Here is a 23365-nt window from a genome sequence, read left to right as displayed (position 1 = left end):
TCCATTGGAAAGCGAGATACAATGCGCATGGAAACTCAATACTACATAACTGCAGCGGATCGGAGACTGCATTTAAATTTTTATCTTCAGTATAAAAACGTATTTATATATATTATATTTACTAATGTAATAAAAATAAGAACAGGTGAAAAAAGGGAACACGGTCACAAGGTTTTCGCATACGTACAACCCCCTTTACAGAGTTATATTTGCTGCTCTGATGTTATTGCTCTCTGCGTGTGGTGATTTATGGTTGCCAACTTTACTTACCTAATATGTATACATTACTAATATATGTAACACACATTTGTCACATACATTATTACTATAAGTACTTATACCATCTATTTATATGCAGCAAGTGTACACAAGTCAGCTCCCTTTGACTTTCACATCTCATGAATGCATGCCATGACATCTAATCTATATCTTACTCGAGATTTGTGCATGCACATAATGCCACTTTTGTCTTTTGCAATTTTTTGGTATTGTAAAAAGAAGAAGAAAAAAAAATGTAATAGTTCGAGAGACCAGAAAGGTCTAAAACTAAAGACGCAATACAATGTGTTTCTTTCTTGTGGGATTAATCAATTCACTCTTTAATAGTTAACACTTCTTTACCATAGAAGAAAAGATAGGAAAAAAAAGTAGGAAATCAGATAAAAGAGTCACGAGTTGCTTACCAAATCCCTCCCAAAAAATTAAGAACTGATAAACCAAAACGAGAAGATTAAATATCACGTCTCCTTTTCTCTATTATAATTAATCTAGGTACTAAAAAAAAAAAATCAGTTTTCAACAAAACGTGAGCATTGGTTTACGATCACTTACAAAGTCAAACCTAAAAGGTTGTATTAGGACACAATGCAAACCTATTAGACATTAACTATATCATGCAAACCCTAATGTCATTACCTAACAATACATGTGTTATGTGTTCAACTCTTCTAACCCACATTAGATGTAAATAGTTAAGCAATAAAAAGATTCTACTTCTACTACTACTACTTTAATTATTATTCTCATCCATATTTTTCTGTGCTTCTTAGGTTCTCAACTAATCTCATTTAATTTAGCACACAGAGAAACACACACGTATATAAAATAATACAATATGACACACCAAAACAAAAAGAAAAACTCATATATGTGTATGAATATAATGTATATATATAAATAATTTGACTCATTAATTGGATTCATCATTAAATGAGACGACTCTTCTTCCCTGTGCATTTTCTCTCCTGTATCATACTCTCCCAACTTTACCAATTCTTTGACGACTTCAAAACCTGAGCAAATCTTTTAATTTATCTCCAAAACCATAAGCGAGTTTTCACAAATAAACTACTTAGTAAGCTGACATTTCATATCTCATTCAATTAGGATACACTCTCTCAACAATCTTCATTAATGAGGGTTGCTGCTTGCTTCTGAAGGCTAGCAGTAACAGTTGTATTTCCTCCACTTCTTTTTCTTCTTGATGCCATCTCTTTCTCTCTATATATATTTTCTCATCAAAAACCTTAATCATCCCTCAAACACCATTAAGTTTCCTTAAAAACTTTCACATTTTTGGTTACATCGATCATTCAATTTCAAATATAGTCCTCCCATTGATATGGATGTATCCAACGCGATGCTGCTAGTAGCTGTTGCTACAGCTTACTGGCTATGGTTCAAGAGGATCTCACGGTGGCTAAACGGTCCACGTGTCTGGCCAGTGTTGGGCAGTCTTCCGGGTCTGATCGAGCAGCGCGACCGTATGCACGACTGGATCACTGAGAACCTCCGTGCGTGTGGCGGCACATACCAGACATGTATCTGCGCCGTGCCTTTCTTGGCGAAGAAGCAAGGTCTCGTGACCGTCACGTGCGATCCGAAGAACATCGAACACATGCTCAAGACCCGGTTCGACAACTACCCTAAAGGTCCTACATGGCAAGCCGTGTTCCATGACTTCCTCGGCCAAGGCATCTTCAACTCCGACGGTGACACTTGGCTCTTCCAGCGTAAAACCGCCGCTCTTGAATTCACCACCAGGTACGTACAACCTTAAACGGACCGGGCCGGGCATTCATTCATTCATGCATGTACGATGTACACAATAGTAGTAGTTCTTTCCCCCCGGTTTACTCACTGAATTATTTTGGTTCGGTTATGTAAATTGAATGGTTCTGTGATGCAGGACGTTGAGGCAAGCGATGGGTCGGTGGGTGAACCGAGGAATAAAGCTCCGGTTCTGTCCGATTCTTGAAACGGCTCAGAACAATCACGAGGCAGTTGATCTCCAAGACTTGATACTACGGCTCACATTCGACAACATTTGCGGTTTATCATTCGGGAAGGACACACGAACCTGCGCACCGGGACTCCCCGAGAACGGGTTCGCCTCGGCATTCGACCGAGCCACGGAAGCTTCTCTGCAGCGGTTCATTATGCCGGAGATTCTATGGAGGCTGAAGAAATGGCTTGGGCTCGGCTTAGAGGTAAGCTTGAGCCGGAGCTTGGGAGAGATCGATGGGTATCTGGATGCTGTCATTAACACACGTAAGCAAGAATTTCTGAGTCAGCAAGAGAGTGGGTCCCCCCCGAGACACGACGACCTCCTCTCTCGTTTCATGAAGAAGAAAGATCCGTCCTACAGCCAGACGACGTTTCTCCAACACGTGGTCCTTAATTTTATCGTAGCTGGACGTGACACGTCATCAGTAGCGCTTAGCTGGTTCTTCTGGCTTATCACGACGCATCCAACGGTCGAGGATAAGATCGTCCGCGAGATTTGCTCCGTTCTGATGGAGACACGTGGAACCGACTTGTCGTCGTGGACGTCGGAGCCGTTGGAGTTCGACGAGGTCGACCGGCTGGTTTACCTCAAGGCGGCGCTCTCCGAGACGTTGAGGCTCTATCCATCGGTGCCTGAAGACTCGAAGCACGCCGTCAACGACGATATCTTGCCGGACGGGACTTTCGTGCCCGCGGGATCATCGGTGACTTATTCGATCTACGCGGCGGGGAGGATGAAGACGACTTGGGGAGAGGATTGTTTGGAATTTAAGCCGGAGAGGTGGATCTCGCCGGAAGATGGGACGTTCGTGAACCACGATCAGTACAGATTCGTGGCGTTCAACGCCGGACCAAGGATCTGTCTGGGGAAAGATCTAGCGTATCTGCAGATGAAAACTATAGCGGCGGCGGTATTGCTCCGGCACAGACTGACGGTGGCGCCGGGACTTTGTTTATGAAGAACGGACTTCTGGTCAACGTACACAAGAGGGATCTGGAAGCGATCATGAAGAGTCTCGTCGTAACCAAAGAGAGAAACGACGTCGTCGCTCTTAACGGCGTATGCAACGGCGTTATTGGTGAAGGCGTCGCCGTTAATGCGGCTGTGGCGGTTGCCGTGTAATGCAATGCAGCTCCTCGGGTTAAATAATATTTTTATACTAGTAAAATACATACATTTTCGTTTGGGTTTTGTGATTTGTTGGGTAACAGTAAAAAAATACATTGGTTTGGTTGTGATGATCTTTGTATGAAAACAAACTTGTAAGCAGATACTCTCTTTTTTTTTTTTTTTTTTTTTTTCTAATGTAATACTTTGGTTGTTCTTCTCTAATGTAAGCTTTTACAATTTGATTCTTATCCCTTCCCCCATCAAACTGTGTAAGCTTTAAAAGAGTCCCAAAAATATACTAAAAACAAATACAGTTTTTTATAAAAAAACTTGTTCCTTTATGAAACAGAGACCAGGGAACCATTTTCACACATTTGACCTCACTATCAGATCAAATGGATAGCAGTGAAAGGAAAAATTTAAAGCTTTGCGCACACAATCTCACTGCAGCTATTTGATAAACTTGGTTTGCGGTCAGGTCTAGTCGAGAATTTTCTCTCCGGTTGCGAACAAGTTCCAGACCAGAGTTCCAATTAGATACAGTGCGACTGCTACTTTGAACACATCATCCCATGAGCCTAAATATTTAGGTACAAAAATAAAGCAAGTCGTTGGTTAATAATATAATAGACAGAGGATATCAACGGATCATAAATATCACAAAAGAAATCACGATTTCCACACCAAGTCCACCCTAGAGATCATAATCATTGGCCCAAATCTGTGTCTGTATGATTGGCAAGAATGTGGATATAGATTTTAAAAAATACCTCGTTGGAGGATGTAACCAGTAGCTGCAGTGCCAAAGACACCAGCGAGGACACCTGCTGTGTTTGAAAGTCCTAAGAGCACACCCTGCGACCCCAAGGCATAGTTAATGAAGTCGAACAAGTTTGTTGACAAAGTGTATCCACAGAGAGAGAGAATTTTCATGTTATCTTACAGCGTATCGTGGGCCAATGTCTTGATGATTAGAGTAGAGACCCGACTGAGAGAATGCATCAGAGCCCTGTCGGGTACAACATAAGTCTTTATGTCAGAGCTGTACACAACTCATGATAAAGTTCCAAGGGAGAGACAACTGTCTGTTTTAGTTGCCCGACATTGCATTTAAGTCATGTTCAATTTTATAGTTGTACTCTCTGAAGAACAATCTTTGTGTCGGCACGGCCGGTGTGAAATCAAAAACGGCAAACATGTTTTTAACAGTTCCAAACTTAATATGTACACTCACATATGCATAATTCTATGGCTCTTTTAATCATACGATATTTTGACACGAATACCTGACTGCATGCCATGCAGAGAACCGCCATTGCTGGAGTTTTGACATGGCTCAGCTGACTCAGGAAGAAGGCAGGACCTAAAAAACCAATTGATTGCATAATCTGCGACATTGAACAGTTTATTAGCAGTAAGTAAGTAGCCTTAATTGATTCATGATGATAATAGTCTATTGTTATAAAGTATTTGTTGTCACTCCTGTAACTGAAAGCAGCATAACAAGTCTGGCCTTTGAGTTAGTAGAAGAGTGTATTTCTTACCTTTCGAACGTTTGTAATTGAAAGACCTCTGCTCACTAGAGTATCAGCAATCCAACCTCCAATATTAGCGAAAATAGCCATGGTTAGCCATGGCAAGACGCATAGGAGCCCAGATTCAGTGAGGTTGAACTTCAAGACCTGCAACGTGACCAAAGACCAACAATAGAAGACAGGATTCTGTTCACTTGTTCTCAATCATATTAAAACGTAAGGATATAAGTGAAGTTGAGATCCATGCCTGATTGTAATATGTAGGCATCCATGTCAATAGTATGAAAGTTCCCCAATTATGGCAGAAGTGAGAAATTATGAGAGCCCAGACAGGGGGTTTAGACAATATTAGCTTCCATGGAATAACTGTAACAGGCTCCCGTGGTTTACTACCTCCGAGGATGACCTTCTTTTCTTCTGCACTTAGGTCCGGGTCATCCTTGGGAGAGCTATATGCCTGAAAGGAAACATACAAGTGTTTTAATAAATAGTTCTCTAGGAAGTTTCGTAGATATCAGAATCTTGGGGAGAAAGTTCATACATATTTAAGCCATAGCATAAACCATATACTTCCAAGGGAGCCAAACGAATAGAAAACAGATGGCCATCCGAACTTGTGGATTAGCATAGGAGAGAATGCCAATCCTGTAACAGAGCCTAGATACATGCCACTATAGACAAGTGCAAGCGATCTGCTTCTCTCTGAGACAGGGATCCATTTAGAGAGCATGTTGTTCATAGCAGGCATAGCAACACCCTGGAACAAAGGTAGACAGAACCAGGCAGTGAGAAGTTGTACAGGTCTGTGACAAGACTAGGAATAGAAAGGAAATTATAGAAGGGGCCAACCTCGCCAATTCCCATGAACGCCCGCACGACAAGCAAAAAAGGGAGACCAAGTCTAGCAGCGATAGGAGTCATGATTGTGGCAAAGGACCACCAGACAACACCAAAACCTAAAACCACCTTCCCACCAAACTTATCTGCCCAAATACCTCCCAGAATCTATATTCAAGAGAAGATGAGCACGGATTTGAGCTCTATACCAAACCACATCTTACATAGAGTGATTGTAATCATAGAACTGACCTGAGTAAGTAAATAGCCCCAGAAGAAAGAGGACTGAATTAAGCCAACAGTTGCACTGCTCCAGTTATATTCTTGTGACATGGGAAGAATGGCAATGCTCATGTTCACCTGCCACAAAAGCATCTCATCATTAAGTAAAAGACACAGTATAGTGAAAATATATATATATATCCTTGGAATTTGTACAAGAATAAGCAGGATATAATAGTACTTACACGGTCCATATTGCATAGAAGAAACGACGCAAAGCATAACAAGACGATGACCCAGCGTCTAGGAAACTGCTGCCACCAAGGAGATGCGTTCTGTAGATTACCTTCAACTAAAATAGCTTCAGCTGAACCGTCAACAGATGGCAGGGAATCAACAACTCCATCTGTAATATCGGAATCCTCTGATTTGTAGTAAGCACGAGATCTGTTGATCTTGGTATTTCCACAGTCGTTGATACTGCTCCTAAACCTAACTCTACAGTCCATTCTTGGTTGAAGGAAAGATGTCATGTGTCCCCCCAATTCAGGTTGAAGAGACAAAATCTTCCATGGTTGATGATTACGGCACAATGCTACAATAACAAAAAATGCTTAAAAGATAGAATAAAATTGCTTAACAAAAGGGGGCATTGAAAGATGGGGAAGTAAGTACCATTAGGAAAAAGCATAAATCTGTTGGAAACCTCTGCACAAGTTTTGCCTAATCTCTGACAACCATTGCCTACAATACAAAGTAACAAAAGGCAGTATTAGCTCCAAAACACGAATGATTTTGGATACCAAAGGTAGATGAGAATCAATTGTGAATGTTTGCACAAGACTTTAGTAATTTCTTCAACAAAAGCCAAAGCCAAGCACACATTAATGATATCTGCCTCTGTATATAGAGAAACTAGCTAGCGAGTTTTTGCTAGGGTCTCAAAGCCTATCGATTCCACTAATATATATATATATATATAATACGATAAACAACCAGAAACCCTAATAAAGTGAAAGAGGAGCAAGATACCTGAACCGATGAAGGAACCAAAGTTCCGGTTTGAAATCAAGCCACCGAGGGCCATGTTGCCTTTTGCTTCTCAGAATAAAGAGAAAACTTAATCAAAGGAATCAGAAGAAGAGAGAGAGAGAGATTTTAAGCTTCTTCTTCCATAGAAGCGGAGTAAACGAAGCTTTCGAAAAAAAAAAAAAAAAAAAAAATCAGAGGAGAAGAGAAGAGAAGAGGGGGATAAAGCCGAGAGAGAGTGAGAGAGAGACGCTGAAGCGGGAAAAAATCACTCATCAGACTAGTGGCCATATGGGGAACCAGAGAAGAGGCAAAGGGTGGGTCGATATAGTGACACGTGGCACATCATCTTCTACTCGTTGGAACCTCCGTTGCTCTCCCAATTACGAACCTACCCCTAGTCCCCCCCTGTCGCTTCTTTATTTCCTTTGGTAAACTTCCGAGGGTATTATTGGTACATGGCGTGGAAAATATCTGAGCCGTTACAGCCGAAGATGACCTCACCCAAAGAAAAAGACAGGTAGGTTAACTCAAGAATAAAACATTGATACGTCACTATTGGGTTTCACTGGGCTTCCAATTCCAATATGTAATAATAATAACAAGTATGATTGGGCTTAGCAGACGTTATTCTCAACCCAAGGTGTTTTTCGTTTAGAGTGTACATGTGTAGTTTTTAGGGCATCTTTAGTGATAGTTACTCTTAGGATTCTTTCAATTAAAAATAAAAAAATAATAATAAAGGTGCACAAAAATTAAGTAACGTTTCTTTTCCTGGCACCGGGAGGATCGGTTCTCAACCAGCTGTCACTTCCTCATAGGTTAATTTTCTTTTCCAGATTTATTATTTAAATGTATAACAATATTAAAAGAAAAAATAATAAAATATATTATTTTGAGTAACGCTCATCGTTACTGCCATTAGAGTAACCACCACTAATGATGGTCTTAGTAATTTCACTAGTAGTTTAGTTGTTGGTTTAGCTAAATTTATCTGCAGCTTCTGAATTCTCTTTGTCTGCTAGTTGTAAAGTAACTTTTCTTAATTCCTCTTTCTTTAGTTATAGATGGATGTCTTGTAAGTAGATGTAAAGAGGATGTGTATGTTTGTCCATAGTATGCTTTCATCAAGTGCTGCTGTTTAGAATCCATACGACTTCATTTATAGTTTACTGTCGACAAGTGCTGGACGACAGTAAGTTAAGTTATGAATTGATCACGGTAGCAACTATCATGGCATCTTCTATGTTCACATTAAATTATGGCTATTTAGATATAAAGTTTTCATCATATATACTCTCATCCCATATACTGAACCGAAGAAGCATATCACAAAATAGCTTTTGGCCTTTCACACCCCTTCGACATTTATATAAGAAAAATTGCTTATATATTTAAAAAATACAATAACCAATACATCTTAAACTATAAAACTTTCCTTTATCCAGCAAATGACACATGGAAATTCGTATATGACCTAGCTTCACTCCCAAGTCAATGGCAATTAACTATAAAAACCCTTCTTTTTGGACTTTCACTTCTTCGAGTTGTTGATTGACTCCACCCTGCCGTCATTACCTCCGAGCAAAAGATACTTATCCTTGCGGGTAAGTTCGGTGCATTCGAATCCCAATACAGCGCCGATAACTTTCTGGACGTAATTGGCCACCTCAAACGGAGTCTTCCCACCGCCTTTGACAGTCATTTCTTCAGGCAAGCGATCCAAGAAAGTGGCTTCGTAGCTCGGTCTTGGGTTCATGAAGAAGAAGTAAGGGTCCCAGAACTTCACACCCCTCACTGTCGTCCCGTTGAACATTCCTTGTTTGCAGTTCATCGCTACTGGCACGATCCTGTCGCTTAGCTCCGCGAATAGAGCGCTAAATCTCAGTAGATACTCTTCTCTGCACGTCGTGCCTTCCGGACATATCACCAAGTCGCCTGTTATACACCACCAAAGCATATCAAAATCTCAACTCACTCTGTTTATTTTTAATTCTCCTCTTACGATTAATGTGAACGTATACATAAGACCCACGTTAGGTACCTTTCTCGAGAAGTTTTCTCATGCGGGCAGCATCAGCAACACGGTCACGGGTGAGTGCAACAGCAGGAATAGGAGAAAGCAAAATGGAGAGACGAGATACACTGTAAGTAACGCAATTGATCTTGCGTCCAAGAGCAATGGCAACGATGATGGGATCAAGTGCCGTACGGTGGTTAAGGACATAGAGGTTGCCCAGAGTTCCCGGGGATGGAGGCGGAGGACGGTGGCCACGTATGGTTAAGTGAATCCCAAGCATCTCGTAAGTGTAACGGACAAGGCGTTCAGGTAAAGGGAGGTTGAAGTAGACGCGAAAGATGGAGAGGATGAAACCAAAGGGAAGCCAGAGGTATACGATAATGGCGTTCAACGGGGTTGGACGTTGCACTAAACGCCCGTCGTGGAAGACTATGCGGTTCTTTAAACGTTCTTTGGGAATTGTTGTGGCTGACTTGGTCGCATGAACCATGTAACCTTTCTGTTATTATACCAAAAAACGTTATTCATTTCAGATGTATAACTGAAAGTACTAGGAGGATAATATAACATGTCTCTAAATTGTTTAATCAATATTCCAACTAAGCTTTAAAAGAAAAAAAAGAAATAAAGATATTTTTCTGAACTATTTGAAGTGTGTGTTCATTAAATGGACAGCCCCAAAATGTTGGTGGTACTAGTAAAGGTGGTTGGGGGAGAAGAAAGCAAAACAAAAATCAATCGAGAGGGTCCCGTGAAGAGCTGATATAGGTTTGGGTACATTTATGAACCTTGCTAATTACTTACTCCCTAAATAAAAAAAAACATTATGATTTTTATAAGATTCATTCACGCGTAGACATAATTAATGACACTAAACAAGTCAACAAGTTAAATTATGGAGTACTATTGTTTAGCCTAGTTAATGAATAGTACACGACAAGATTAATAAATAAATAAACGAACAGTAATCACAAATCAGTACAAAGACTTCCAAAACTTGTCCTACACACACTAATCTAATCAATACAGTACTCAATAACGTAATAATAGTTTTTATGTCCTTAATATAGAACTTAATTTGAGGATAATTAACTACTTAGTCAAAGTGCGAAATGCACAATTAAATATAGATAGCACCGGATTAACATAAATTACCTTGCATATAGACATGAAGTCGTGGTCGGAGGTTCGATCACCGAGGCCAAGATCGGGTGATTCGTCGCTAAACTCTTTCAAAACGGCTAACCTCTTAAGATCACCAACAAGAACACCAGGCTTCTTGACAAATCCAGTGGCTCTATTGGTTTTGGGATTGACTTCAATCTCTGTTCCCAAAACTTTATCTCCACCAAGATAATCTTTCACAAAAGGCTCCACCATTACTATCGGATTCGCCGTCACCACCACTTTCCTCTTCTTACACTTATCAAACACCTCAAAACTGTCTTTCCTCACATCCGCCGCATAAAACCTAAAAAAATATCATCGTAAAAAAATTGAATAAAATTCAAAAATATCGTTGTTAGATCTGTAGATAATGGAGGCCGTACGTACCTTGGAAGAACGGCGCGAGAGACGAGTTCGATGTCAAGGATTTTGAGACCAGCGTAGGAGATGAAGATGAGGATTTGGATTCCTACAGCTTCGGATATGAAGAGGTAAGAAACAATGACGATAGGTAACGAGAGAAGGAGGACTAGTCCACGGAATAGGCTTCCAGCTTCGATTGCGACGAGCATGAAGTAAGGGAACGAGCTTCTTGAGAGAAGCAGAGTCCCGTCGAGATCGGCGGCGATCGAGTCATACTCTCCGTCTTTGCATTCTGTTATCGGAGGAAAGTTTCGACTCTTCTTATCCGGAGAAGACATCTTCACTCGCCGAGTCTCTCTCTCTCTCAATCTCTCTCGTTAATGTAGCTAGGTTCTAAAAGAAAATAGTGTGGAATGAAAGAGAGGGAACCTTGGTTGTTTTAAATGCAATAGAATTCACTTGAAATTACCAAAATGGGGTGGGTTATCACACCAATTGAGATTTCTCATCATTTGACTTTATTCTTTTGTAATAAAAAAACAACCACCGTGATATAACAATTGGAATCTATAAATAGTGATTATGGGAGAATGTTCAATACAACCTTTTATAGGAAGCAGAGAAGACTAATCACGATAAAGTTTATATATATGCTCTACATTACAAAGGGAAAAACTAGTCACAATAAAGTCTAAATTAAATATATGCTGTGTGTATATGTATTTAGCTAATACCGAGTAGATAAAAAAATTCTCCTAAGTAACTCTAACACAGTTTTATCCTAGACATCATTGACATTGCAAGGTTTGACCACAAGATAAATACTCCACAAATAACGTATAAATTCATCTACGTAACTCTAACAGGAGTTTGATCCTAGACATCATTGACATTTCTGAAAGATATGGTTGAATAGATGAGGAAAATAAAAGCGATCACAACACAAGGTAGGTAGTTCAGCCGCTCACCTACATATATAGAAGGCCGTAAAATTAAATACAGTGGGTTGTAATTTGTCTATATGTCATCTTTGTGTTGCTATATATGTCAATCGTGTCATATCCACAAATAACGTAAAACTCTATGGCCACATGTCATATTTATTATATGAAAATGACTTCATATCCGACATGTATACATATCTATATATGTATTGCGAGATCGTTGACTATCAGTCGCATTCCGATCGAACGTCTTTCTGAGTTTAGCATGAATTTTCGTATGTTCTATATATAACCCAAATTTGAATTGTGTCATCTACTTTTGTCTCAGATTTAATTAAGTTCAAAAATTATGTTGAAGCGAAACTTGCAGGGAAATCTTTTATGAAGAGTATGTATGTTCTGCTTCCAACTTGACAAGTTGCCTAAGACAACATACTCATTTATGATTTCATCCAGCTTAGATTAGAATATCATTAATTAGTAGAAAAATGTATGATTACAGCAACGACAAAGAAGTCTTCGTTGTGTAAGTTACATAGATCTTGTTCTCACTTGAGCATTATCATCTGTTTCTTCGACCGTTGGGAGTTGCATGCACCGCTTTGAGCCGGACATTTATGTATGATCAAGAATATATATTATGTACTTGATCAGTATTTTAAATTGTTTATGGATTCTGAAAAGAAAGAAGTAATAATATATTCTTTATATCGATTTTAACGTTAAAGGCTCTTCCGAGTTTTCAGAATATAGCTCTGTTTAATTTTTTTTGCCAACTTTAAGCTCTTGTATACCTTAACTCACACGGACCAGCGTAAATGGCCAAAGCAATCCGGTGGGTAAATCCCTTCTCTACCTTTTACAAAAAGATTGTCCTCTTGTAGAGTTGTTTATTTAATCAACACATGATACGTTTATTTCATCAATCTTATAATATTGTTTGTCCTCTTGTAGAGTTGTTTATTTCATCAACACAAAATTTGAATCTTTTATTTAATTGATGTAAAAATTAGTTTTTATGTCGATTTGTTTTAATTGATGCTACATATTAATATTGATTTACATGAGTTTCAATTAATTGATGCTGAATGAGGTAATATTAACATTGGTTCTAACAATTGATCTTAAAATATATAATATACATCACTTATTAATAATTCTAATTAGTAATTACCATGGGCTAATTTTCTGACAATAATTGATGCAATATGCCTTTTTTTTTGTAGATATAGTTGGCCCATTTTCTTGAAATATATGTTGAGTTATCTTTTCTCTACTATGCAATTAATTATTGATCTCTAGGTTAGTTTAGTAATGCGTTGCAGGACACATGCTTTTCTTAGGTTCTAATTCCCTAAGGAAAATGATGTAAGACTAATTCATCGTTAATTTTGTATAATGCTATAAGGTCCGACAATGCTTAAACCAAGTTGTTAATTAACATGATATGACATGTTGGAATTTTGGATAATGCTAAGTTCTTAGACCAAGTGTTTGACTACTATTAAATGATAACATATTAGAAATATTCTTCAATGGGAGCCTAATTTGATTTATGTTAGTATTTGAAAACGCATGGAGGCGACACAATTATGCAAAATTATGTATGAACAACGGTTGCACTACAAAACAAACTGATTTGTGTCACTTATTTTATATATTTGTATTGTTTATAATTGATGCAAATTAGTTTTTTTTTTAAATTACTTATATAAATAACTTTGGAAGTGGTATGCATATATTTTACATTAATTAATATTTCTATCGATTATTGTAGTTAATATTATTAATATGTGTCAATTACAAAATATTGATGTTAAATTTCGCAATGGTGTTAGTATTTGTAAAAATTATGAAAATTGATGTTAATTATTTGTATCAGTTATAAACAAATGACATTAACCATATTACACCCCTTTTCTAAATCTTAACACTACGTCAGAAAACATCACCTTTTCTTCTTCGGCGACCAGATTGGTTCTAAAGCTCGTATGGGCATGTCTTCCCAAGCCCACGCCTTATCTCCACATTGTATGTAATCCACTGTTGCGCTTTTGTTGGCTACGATAAAGATTGTATACCCCTTGTTTTTTAAGATCTCGAACGGTAGTTTGAAGTCCTTATCTCCTGAAGCGAGGAGTATGTACTTGGCGTTGTAAATCTTGTATAATCATCCGATCTGCGATATCTTTAACTCTCTCGTAGTAGTTACCAAAATTCATAGTAGTCTCCATCTAGCTTCTTCTTCTTATCACATTTATTACACCCATGGGGACTGAACCTGTTTGAACTCCTCACGTTAAAACCGAGAGACTTAAGGACTTCAGTGTTATCACGAATAAAGGAGAGGTTGACGTTTCCTGCTGCAAACTTCTTTGCAGCCGGATGAAGCCTCCAATGTACTTTTCTTGGAGAAGCATTTATGTTATCTTCCATCTTTTCAACTTGATCAGCAGTCAACTGGGTATTAGCAAAATCCCACCAAAAAGGAACTTCGAATGCAGAATCCGAGACTAAAAATAAAATAAAAAAACAAAAAAAAAACACAAAGGTCAGAAAGAACTCAAAGAATATATACTAAATGCTAATTGGCATTAACCATATTTTTACATTATTTTTTTATCATATAATTATGTATTTTCTTCTTCAATATTGTATTGAGAAAATGTTTTATAATATGTTTGCATCTTTGTATGCAAGGGAAGCAAGCAAAGATAATGTTTTATAATATGTTTTATAATAGCTCATTATCAATATGTGAGAATATATTGGTGATGAGAGAGCTAGAAATAATTAATCAGCATAAATAGAAAAATTATGATTTCAAATAACAAGACATTTCTCGAGAAATTTTAGAAAGGTAACCCAAGAATAGAAAGCATTGCCTAATAAGTTCCGAGACGACCGACCATTTGAGCATAAACCAGTAAAGCAAACTGCATAAATTTTTTTTACTTGAGCGGACCGGACGTAATCGTCATTAAAAATAAAAGAAAGAGTAATTTTTTTGAATAAAGAGATTGGAAATGGACATTCATGAAAATATTTAGCTAGGGTTTTGAGATTTTTGGAAGGGGTTTCTTTGCAATTACGAAAACCTAAAAAATCATCTATACTATTAACCGGGGAGTACAAAACAAGATTTTGGAAAAAAAAAACATATCATATATCCATGTTGCCAAACAGGTCCAATTACTTATATAATAAAAAAAACAATATATGGTAAACAAAATCTGTTATTCGAAAATCTAATATTTATGGAAACAATAATTACGAAATTAATTATAAAATTAAATTAGCCGATATTTTTGGAAATGATTTAAAGTTGTTACCATAAAAGCAAATTATTAAATTTGAAATTGTATATATAACGTAAATGGTTCTAGATTTTGAGATATTTATAGAAATCTAATTTAATATTTGAATATTATCTTTTATTTTAGATTTTTAAATTTTCTTAACCAAAAAACTATGTTAATTAATTCATCTTAATACATATGGAAAAAACCGAAAAATATGAAAACCTTAGTATATATTTACTATTAAAAATATGAAAACCTTAGTATAGATGCGTATACAAACAGATTTTTTCAAAAAATGAATTTAATCAATTTGTTTGATATATAAGAAAATCACAATTTAATTCTACAGCCATATAAATAGAACCGATAATTACTCAATATCTTTAAAAGCTATTTAAAGTTTGGTTCCATATATATATATATATATATATAAACATATTTGATTTGGTTTTATACTGTGAGATATTTACGAAAATAATAAATCAATTTAATACAATTAGATAAAAACAAATAATTATTTAGTTTAGATTTTGCAATATTTCCTAAACAAAATTTAAGTAATTAATCATGATTAGTATAGATAAAAAAGAATTAAAAATCAAAAATTTATATATGTAAAAAAATTTAATTTGATTATATATTAAAAGATATATAAAAGTGTATGTAGAGTCTCACATTAGCTAAATATATTTATACTATTAAAAGAAAAATATTTTTCATTATATAGTCATAAAATTCTCTATTATTAAATGTAATGTCATTCAAGTTAGAACAAACAAAAAATAGAGAAAATGGTAGTTTGGTCAAAATAAAAACTAAAAAACCCCGCGGATCCTAAAGTGCCCCGGTTCGTTTGTAGTCGGGTTAAATAAAAAATACGCGGATCCTATGCTATCCGGTTTGAAAGGATTTGGATCCTATCCAGCGGGAGTAAAATAATAATACTCACTACAAGCATATTTAATCCCTAAAATCACTCAAACTATTTAATGCATTTAAATGAAACTATCCAATTACAAACAACTAATTTAAAATTCAAATTTATAAAAAGTAAATTTGTTACTATCAAAATCGGGCAATTAAATTTAAACTTATATATGTAAACATAATTAGTTTAGTTATATATTTTGAGATAAAAGCCATTTGGAATTATTTTAGTTTCAAATTGACATTTCATTTTTTTCTTTACTTTACTTAAAATTTGTAATGATTTTTGAGACATCAAAAATGAAATTTGACTTATATATTCTGCCTTCTCATTATTATTCAATTTTCTGTTTTTATGTTATAAAGTTCTCAACTGTTTTTAAAAAAAACAATATTGAAATTATTTAAGATTTTTTGTCTACAAATAATATTTACAAAAACACATAATTCTCATAATAAAAACAATCTACCATTTTTTTGTGTTCATAATGTTGATGGTGGTTACTGTGTTTGTAAATTAGTTTATTAATTATCTTTTAATAAACCGATCAAATAATTACATCCACTCCGAAATATTTGTGATCAAGAATTCCCAAAACTGAAAATAACCACAAAGCAACTAAAAGAAACTTTGTGATCCTTACTATTTATAATTAAAAGCAACATAAACTCTCACCTATATATATAATGATATACCTTTAGAACGTATTATAAATAATTATTATATCTAACCATATTATTTTATTTTGAGCTAATTTATCTATTTATTTTCCTCGAAAATATTATTTTATTTTTGAATTATATCGACGACTACAATCTTATATGTAACATGTTTTTTAAAAGGCATTAAAGTGTATTTTACAATATTAAAATTTTAAAAACAAAAGAAATGTAATGCAATATAGATGAAGGAGACATAAAATAATAAGAATAAAAAAGTCAACTAATTTTGTAATATTGTTTTATTATATGATATAGAAGTATACTATGAACTATATTTGTGTTTGTCCCAAATTGTATTTTGGTAATTTTTGTATTCGTTCCATCTCGTTTCCAATCGGGAATAATTTTTTTTTGTCAAATATCGGAAATGTCATATATCGAGAATCTTCACTATTGGGAATGCATTCTCTATACAACTAGAATTCAAGTACAAGACGAAACATGAATTACATCCACTCCAAAATATTTATATCAAACATGTTTTAAGTATTTTATATTTTTTTACATATACTCTTATGTCTTTTTTTTTAAAAAACAAAAGTTATAATATAAATGCTATATCAAGTCATTATTTTTGGGTACTCGGTGTACTAATCGGTTCTCAAATTTGTAACCCGCACCGACCCGAAATCGATAGTACCCGAACTAAACCGAACCCATATATTGAAAAATACTTACTAGGTTCTATTTTTCTAAACCCGTTTAACCAAACTTGATCGGGTAATATCCTAACCTGAACGGGTTACCCGAAGGTCTAACCCTACTAAAAATAGGTTTGCAAAAATAATCCGTATATACATTATCTATATATACATTTTGCAAGTACATTTGCAAATAAATCCTGAACTTGCCACCTATTTACAAGACTGCCATTGTATTTAATATTTTTAATTTATAATTTATTATTTGTTAAATTATGATTAGGTTTCAAACAAAATCAGTGTAATATACGATTCTCTTCCAAAATTTTCGCTCTCTTTAATTACGAATTTCTTTCTATATATGATTTATATATATGGCAATCAATCTTTATTACTCTTCTTATTTCTTCTAATTAGATCTTCCCATATATTGCTAAGACTCGGTGTGAAACAAACAATCGACATTAATTTACTTTCGAAATATCTGCAAAAAAGGAAACCAATATTAGATCTTTCCATATATTGCTAAGATTCGGTTTCAAATTCTGTTTTATTCTTTTTTTGGAAATTGTAATATATTGTCAAAATAAACGTTACTAGCATATTCTATTATATATGTTTAAACCAATTAATTTTGTTTCAAAAATTTTATTTGGCGAAGATTTTTTTCAACTTCGTCATCAAGATTTTCGTTCCCTCTCAAAATACTATAAATAAGACTCAACATCTAAACTCACTAAACACGATAAACACTTCCTCTATAGCAAAAGCAAGCAAAATTTAATTACTCTAATGGCAATATTTTATCATCTTCGTTTGAAGTATATTTTATCGTCTATAATATTGTTTTGTTAATCTATGTTAATTTATGATAATTTTTGTTTTTAGTTCTAATTTTTATGTTTGAGTAGCAATCGAGTTATAAAGATCATGTATCCACCTAATTATGCTTTCTTAATCCTAAAGTTTGTTACTATCAGGGATAAATGAGGTACTAACCATTTTCATGTGTCCTATATGAAATCGAACGTTGCTTCTTCATTTAACGCTCCAATCTGAATTATTAATTTAGAAGTTATCACTTGTGATAATGTTTTGCTCCCGCTTGAGAACATATTATTAATCTCTTCTTGAACTAACTTTCAAACTCTGTAATTATATTAATCATTGATGGTAGTAATTGTCCATCTTCATAACAAGATTATATATTAAAGCAAGTGGTAATATTATTTATAACAAGATTATATATTATAACAAAAACGTAAAGTAAGACTCTATGTAAAGTAATGTACACCAACGTAAACATATAATTAGATGGTTCATTTGTTTTACCAGATCCTATAGTGTATAATTTCATGTTTCAAATGCATTTACTAAATTAAATTGTTTATCATCCAAAAAAAACGACTTACTTTCTCAAATTTAGACTTTAGTTAAAATATTTACGCAAACAGTCATTATTATTAACTAACCATTCTAACTATAGCATGCTGAGGATGATGATTGGCTGCGTCTACTTAGTTTGTTGTTAAGGGTCACCTACACAACGACAACATTTTATTAACATAGTTACTAGCCATGTCTCCTTAGCTTGGAAATATGTGGTGCACTTTATTTTGTTGTGATTTAACGGGTCACCTACGAATAAAAATCATTTATTTACATAGATATGAGTCATTATCATGTTTATTTATTTACAAATCAGCCCCAATTTTAAAAATGTGTGTTTTTTAAAAATGCAATCTTTGTTCCCAAAATTCGTCTATTACAGAGTATATGAGACAAATAAAAATTTCTAATACGAATATACTCATATTTTTGGCAACAAAGGTGTCGGAAAAGGAGTCGCCCAGAGTAGAAACCGAGACTCGCCGGGACTTCGTCGGATTTTACCAAAACTAACAACTCTTCGTCTAATATATTTTTTTACTGACAGAACATAACCATCATCGTATTTACTTAAACAAATCAGAAATATGACTTCTTCATTACAATGATGCTCTTTATTTGCTAATTAAAACTTATTCTGACGTTTAAATCATTTTCAAAATATTAAAATTTTAAAATAATAGGTTACAAATTACTTATATATCAATTTATGGATTAAATCTTTAAAAATACAATAAATTAAATTATTTAACTTTAAAAATAAATCAGGTATTCGTAAAAATGTAACATGTAAAAGTAAAATTTATCTCGTGGGTTACTAAAGTAATTTAAGTAAATACTAAATTAAATGCTTATGCCAAAAAATTGTTTTAAATAAATTTTAGTTCTAAATATCATCTGACGGATTATATAGCAGGACAAATTTGGGTTGATATAAATATAAATTAAAATATTATTAATTCGGTGTTCATCATATCATTATTTTATTAATATCATCTATATTAGAATATTAAATTTTTTAATTAAATTACGATTATGTAAAAAACAAATATGATGCAATATATCACGAATTAACCCTGAAATTAACAATCTAAATACAATTATACAATCTCAAACACTAAACAAAATCAACAAACAATTATAACTTAAAATTTTAAATTTTTATTTTAAGAAAAAATTGCCCCGCGGTGTACCGCGGGTGAAAATCTAGTATATTGCAAATTTGATTACAAATTTAGTTTTTGAAATTAACCGAGCGCGGTCAGAACCTAGTTCTCTCTCAGTCAGGAGTAGTTGGTAAAAAGATAAATTTCAGATTTCTTAGGAATATCGCGTTACGTTGCTGATTCTATTTTCGTTTGAGAGAATACAAATTGGTTGGTTGATACGATCTGTGATATCATCGATTCACTTTTTTCTTTGCACACCGGAATTGCTTTGTAGGCTTTGATCTTCTTTTTTTTTTTTTTTTTTTTATATCTCTCAGCGATATGTATCCTCGCAAGCCCAGTATCGATGATCATCAGGGTTGTATTGTTCATAGTCTCCTCACCCCACGTCGCCCGTTTGGAGCCCTACGTCGCCGCCCGTTTTTGTTTGAAGCCAATGAGCGTCGTCCAAGTGATTATGATAAGCAGCAGCTATCTGACTCTGACTCTGACTCTGAATCTGAATTTGAATCTGAATCTCATACTCAGGTAAAGGTTATATTTATTAATTATTATCATTATAATATATATATATACATATATATAGATTGTTTGTCTGCAAACACTCCTTTGTTTTGTAATCGGCTTGCTTATTCATTGATTCTTACAAACTTGCATCAGGGGAAACTGTCTGAGGCTACTCCAGCCTCCCCGCCTCAACCAAGGTAATCTCTATTCAGTCAGTATTCATCACCTGTATAGCTCATTTATGTTCATGTTTTCACCTGACTCAGACTCCACCTCCGCCACGTTTTGAAGAAGAGGACTAAGAAGAAGACTAAGAAGAAGAAGACTAAGAAGCCCGTCATGAAAAAAGCAAAGCCAAAAGAAGCCTCTCTTTGTGATGATTATTGACTACTTTCTCACTAGTGTACCTTCCCAAACCCACCAACAGACACAGTACCCCTAAACATCCCCCTCTTTGGTTTCTCTTTTATTGCATCTCGAGCCTTAGATGGACTTTTTAACTTAAACAGCATATATAAAATGATTAACCATAGTTTTCTACATTAAACAGACACATAAAGAAAATTTCACAAATCCCAAATCCGCATATACATTGCAAAACAAAAGCTACATAATAGAGAGATAAGCATAGGGAAACTAAAGAAGAACAAATCTGGACATGTGGGAATCTTTTGTTTAGCTCTTGCTCTTGAAAGGTATCGCTCTGATGACCAGCTGGTGATAGAGCGCTGCTAGTGCTGCTCCAATGAATGGTCCAACCCAGAATATCCACTGCAACCCAACCAACCACAAAAACAAAATCCAAAACGATCAGAACATAAATCAATTATCATATATATTTTTCAGCGAGTGGTCCTTTTCATCATATGTGGTTGTAAGAAGATGAAGAGTGTACTCACATGGTCGTCCCATGAGTGGTCCTTGTTGTAGATAATTGCGGCTCCAAGGCTTCTTGCTGGGTTGATTCCGGTTCCGGTTATTGGAATTGTCGCCAAATGCACCAAGAACACTGCAAATCCGATTGGGAGTGGTGCCAATATCTACAATTGAATGACCAATTTGTTATTAGTATTACTCATCAACCGGAACGAACCAAGAAATGTATCAGTGGCTTCTCTCACAGTCTAGACAACTATAAATCGGAACTAATTGGCTCATCAACTACTAATTGAACCAAATAAAACGGGGAGTAACCAGTAGCTTTCTTAGTCTAGACAACTTATAAACCGGAGCTATACACCATTAACTACTAATTAGACAAATCAAATCAGTAAACCGACACTAAAGAGAGTGAGGAGGGGTCCATACCGGGACGTGTGAGTCACGGGCGCTTCTCTTGGCGTCGGTGGCGGAGAAGACGGTGTAGACAAGAACGAATGTTCCAATGATTTCAGCACCAAGGCCAGAACCTTTGCTGTAACCGTCAGCGACACCGTTGGCACCTCCACCGAGAGTCTGGTACTGCTTTGGCTGGAAACCCTTGACGACTCCGGCACCACAGATGGCTCCAAGACATTGCATTATTATGTAGAACACAGCTCGGGTCAGAGACAGCTTCCTTGCCAAGAACAGACCGAATGTCACAGCAGGGTTGATGTGTCCACCTAAGAAACACATAACACACAAACATATGTTACACAAAGATACGAGCTTTACCTAAGAAACCTACAGTAATTGACAGATCTAGACTAGCCCAAGCAACAAGAGACCAGAAAGTTCCCTACTTTTCTAAAAACAGAGCACATAACGCAAGAACAAAAACAGAGAAACCCATCAGAGATTTCAATAGAGGGAGCCAGGGGAAAACCTGAGATTCCAGCAGTACAGTAGACGAGAGCAAAGATCATGCCACCAAAAGCCCAAGCGATGCCTTGGATCCCAACAGTGGCACACATGGTTGGTGCTCTCTTGACTCCCATCACTGTCAACACTGTGATGTAAAGAAACAGGAAAGTGGCTATGAACTCGGCGATTCCGGCCCTGTAGAAGGACCATGAGCTCAGCTCGCCAGGCTCGAACAGTGGTGCAGGAGGTGGCTCTTTGTAGTCCTTCTCGGTGGACTGAGCAGATGTGCCGATGGGTTGCCTCTCCGGGAACTTGTTAGCTCCCACTCTAACATCTTCTTCTTTGCCTTCCATTTCCCTCTCTCCTTCTTCTTCTTCTTCTTTTTTTTAGGGTTTTTCTCTCTCCCGAAAGGTTGGTTAAAGTTGTGAGCTTTCTCTCTTGTGTGTGGGAGAGAGTGTGTGGTGGATACAGAGTCCATTTATAGAGAGATAGGATAGAATTATATAAAGAAATTGCCTAACGTCTCCAAGCATTTATTTCATGGGTTATTATTATCTTTGTATTGTATTGCCTAATCATAGTGAGATCGTTGTATTGTATACCCATTTGTGAATAGTTGTTACTATAAGTTGGGGAAATTAAACTAGTCTAGTTACATTTTTTTTTTTTGTCAACTTGTCTCGTGTTATTAGACTATTATTAGTGGATTTATTATTCATGAGTAAATGACGGTGAATGTTGAATGAATTAATTATGTTACTAATGAATAGTTTGGTGATTTTGTAGTATTAAAATAAATAAATAAATGTGATGGAGGAGGACTGAAGAGAGGAGAGGGTTCTGGAACGTACCGAGAGGTGGTGCTCTCTCGTATAAAAAAAAGACAAAGAAGCTGAGTTGTCTTTTCTTTGCCAGATAATAATATCTTGTTTGTGGTCCACTTTTTTTGGACGGTAACGCGAATCGATAAAAATTGTTACTGAGGCCAATAAAGCCCAATAGTTGAAATGGTAAAAATCATGTCTCTCTCTCTCCAACGAAGCAATTATCTGACCGTTGGAGAAAAAATTTGACAGCTTTTTTTATGAAAAGTCATTTTCGTTGGACTATGGTATAATGCCATGCTTCATTTTATAGACTAGATAATATCATTTTAAATATTCAACTATTCATTCCTGAAAGAGAAAGAAAAAAAAAATGAAAAGTTATAAAATCCGTTTTCACGTTGACAAAGAAACAGTGTTACGTACTGATGAAAGATATGTAATTACAAATGTGTTGTAATGGTAGGACCTTATAACTTTTTTTTTTTCACTTTTACTTCGTTAGCTTTTTACTGTTTCGCCTAAAAGAAATTGCAAGCCTCGCATTATTAAATCAGATCTCTCATTTTTTCCAATTTATAATT

At 35.5% G+C, this 23365-nt stretch overlaps 3 protein-coding genes, 1 long non-coding RNA gene and 1 pseudogene across 6 annotated transcripts; 2 read left to right on the top strand and 3 right to left on the bottom strand.

Annotated features, from left to right (window-relative positions):
• Window positions 1-1485: 1485 nt before the first annotated feature.
• LOC104738568 (cytochrome P450 86A2-like) lies at window positions 1486-3657 on the top strand (annotated as a pseudogene). The gene is made up of 2 exons (XR_015578401.1): window positions 1486-2043; window positions 2189-3657. The product of XR_015578401.1 is annotated as a cytochrome P450 86A2-like (transcript).
• A 36-nt stretch (window positions 3658-3693) lies between these two features.
• Window positions 3694-7526, bottom strand: LOC104737737 (ascorbate transporter, chloroplastic). Of its 2 annotated transcripts, none has more exons than XM_010457990.3 (12): window positions 7024-7526; window positions 6667-6735; window positions 6237-6586; window positions 6022-6129; window positions 5782-5937; window positions 5474-5689; window positions 5180-5389; window positions 4942-5079; window positions 4684-4785; window positions 4341-4406; window positions 4168-4252; window positions 3694-3975 (listed from the first exon to the last, which is right to left on the bottom strand). In XM_010457990.3, the coding sequence occupies exons 1-12, from the start codon at window positions 7076-7078 to the stop codon at window positions 3878-3880; spliced, it is 1653 nt and encodes a 550-aa protein (XP_010456292.1). In that variant the 5' UTR covers window positions 7079-7526; the 3' UTR covers window positions 3694-3877. The 2 variants fall into 2 exon arrangements, with proteins under 2 accessions (XP_010456292.1, XP_087338165.1); XM_087482039.1 differs by having other exon boundaries at window positions 5180-5371.
• Window positions 7527-8387: 861 nt separating this feature from the next.
• LOC104737735 (putative glycerol-3-phosphate acyltransferase 8) lies at window positions 8388-11514 on the bottom strand. Its single transcript, XM_019235179.2, has 4 exons — window positions 10595-11514; window positions 10196-10511; window positions 9065-9539; window positions 8388-8958 (listed from the first exon to the last, which is right to left on the bottom strand). Exons 1-4 carry the CDS (start codon window positions 10906-10908, stop codon window positions 8555-8557), a joined length of 1509 nt encoding a protein of 502 aa, XP_019090724.2. The 5' UTR covers window positions 10909-11514; the 3' UTR covers window positions 8388-8554.
• Window positions 11515-19832: 8318 nt separating this feature from the next.
• On the top strand, window positions 19833-20704 carry LOC109128511 (uncharacterized). The gene is made up of 2 exons (XR_002034960.2): window positions 19833-20193; window positions 20326-20704. It is a non-coding gene; the product is annotated as an uncharacterized LOC109128511 (long non-coding RNA).
• Window positions 20666-22402, bottom strand: LOC104737734 (putative aquaporin PIP1-4). Its single transcript, XM_010457988.3, has 4 exons — window positions 21980-22402; window positions 21481-21776; window positions 21072-21212; window positions 20666-20943 (listed from the first exon to the last, which is right to left on the bottom strand). The coding sequence occupies exons 1-4, from the start codon at window positions 22308-22310 to the stop codon at window positions 20848-20850; spliced, it is 864 nt and encodes a 287-aa protein (XP_010456290.1). The 5' UTR covers window positions 22311-22402; the 3' UTR covers window positions 20666-20847.
• Window positions 22403-23365: the final 963 nt, after the last annotated feature.

Source organism: Camelina sativa, chromosome 13 (genome assembly GCF_030686135.1).
Source record: "Camelina sativa cultivar CO46 ecotype springtype chromosome 13, ASM3068613v1".
In the NCBI taxonomy this organism is placed as follows: Eukaryota; Viridiplantae; Streptophyta; class Magnoliopsida; order Brassicales; family Brassicaceae; genus Camelina; species Camelina sativa.
This window is presented reverse-complemented; position numbering and strand designations above follow the sequence as displayed.

Coding starts and splice junctions, on each gene's coding strand:
- LOC104737737 (XM_010457990.3), bottom strand. CDS start 7,078: ATGGCCCTCGGTGGCTTGATTTCAAACCGGAACTTTGGTTCCTTCATC. Junction 6,736..7,023: donor TGGTTCCTTCATCGGTTCAG/GTATCTTGCTCC, acceptor TTTGTATTGTAG/GCAATGGTTGTCAGAGATTA. Junction 5,080..5,179: donor TGCCTACATATTACAATCAG/GCATGGATCTCA, acceptor GTCACGTTGCAG/GTCTTGAAGTTCAACCTCAC.
- LOC104737735 (XM_019235179.2), bottom strand. CDS start 10,908: ATGTCTTCTCCGGATAAGAAGAGTCGAAACTTTCCTCCGATAACAGAA. Junction 10,512..10,594: donor TCTCGCGCCGTTCTTCCAAG/GTACGTACGGCC, acceptor ATATTTTTTTAG/GTTTTATGCGGCGGATGTGA. Junction 9,540..10,195: donor ACTTCATGTCTATATGCAAG/GTAATTTATGTT, acceptor GTATAATAACAG/AAAGGTTACATGGTTCATGC.
- LOC104737734 (XM_010457988.3), bottom strand. CDS start 22,310: ATGGAAGGCAAAGAAGAAGATGTTAGAGTGGGAGCTAACAAGTTCCCG. Junction 21,777..21,979: donor CTGTACTGCTGGAATCTCAG/GTTTTCCCCTGG, acceptor TGTGTTTCTTAG/GTGGACACATCAACCCTGCT. Junction 20,944..21,071: donor ACCACTCATGGGACGACCAT/GTGAGTACACTC, acceptor GTTGGGTTGCAG/TGGATATTCTGGGTTGGACC.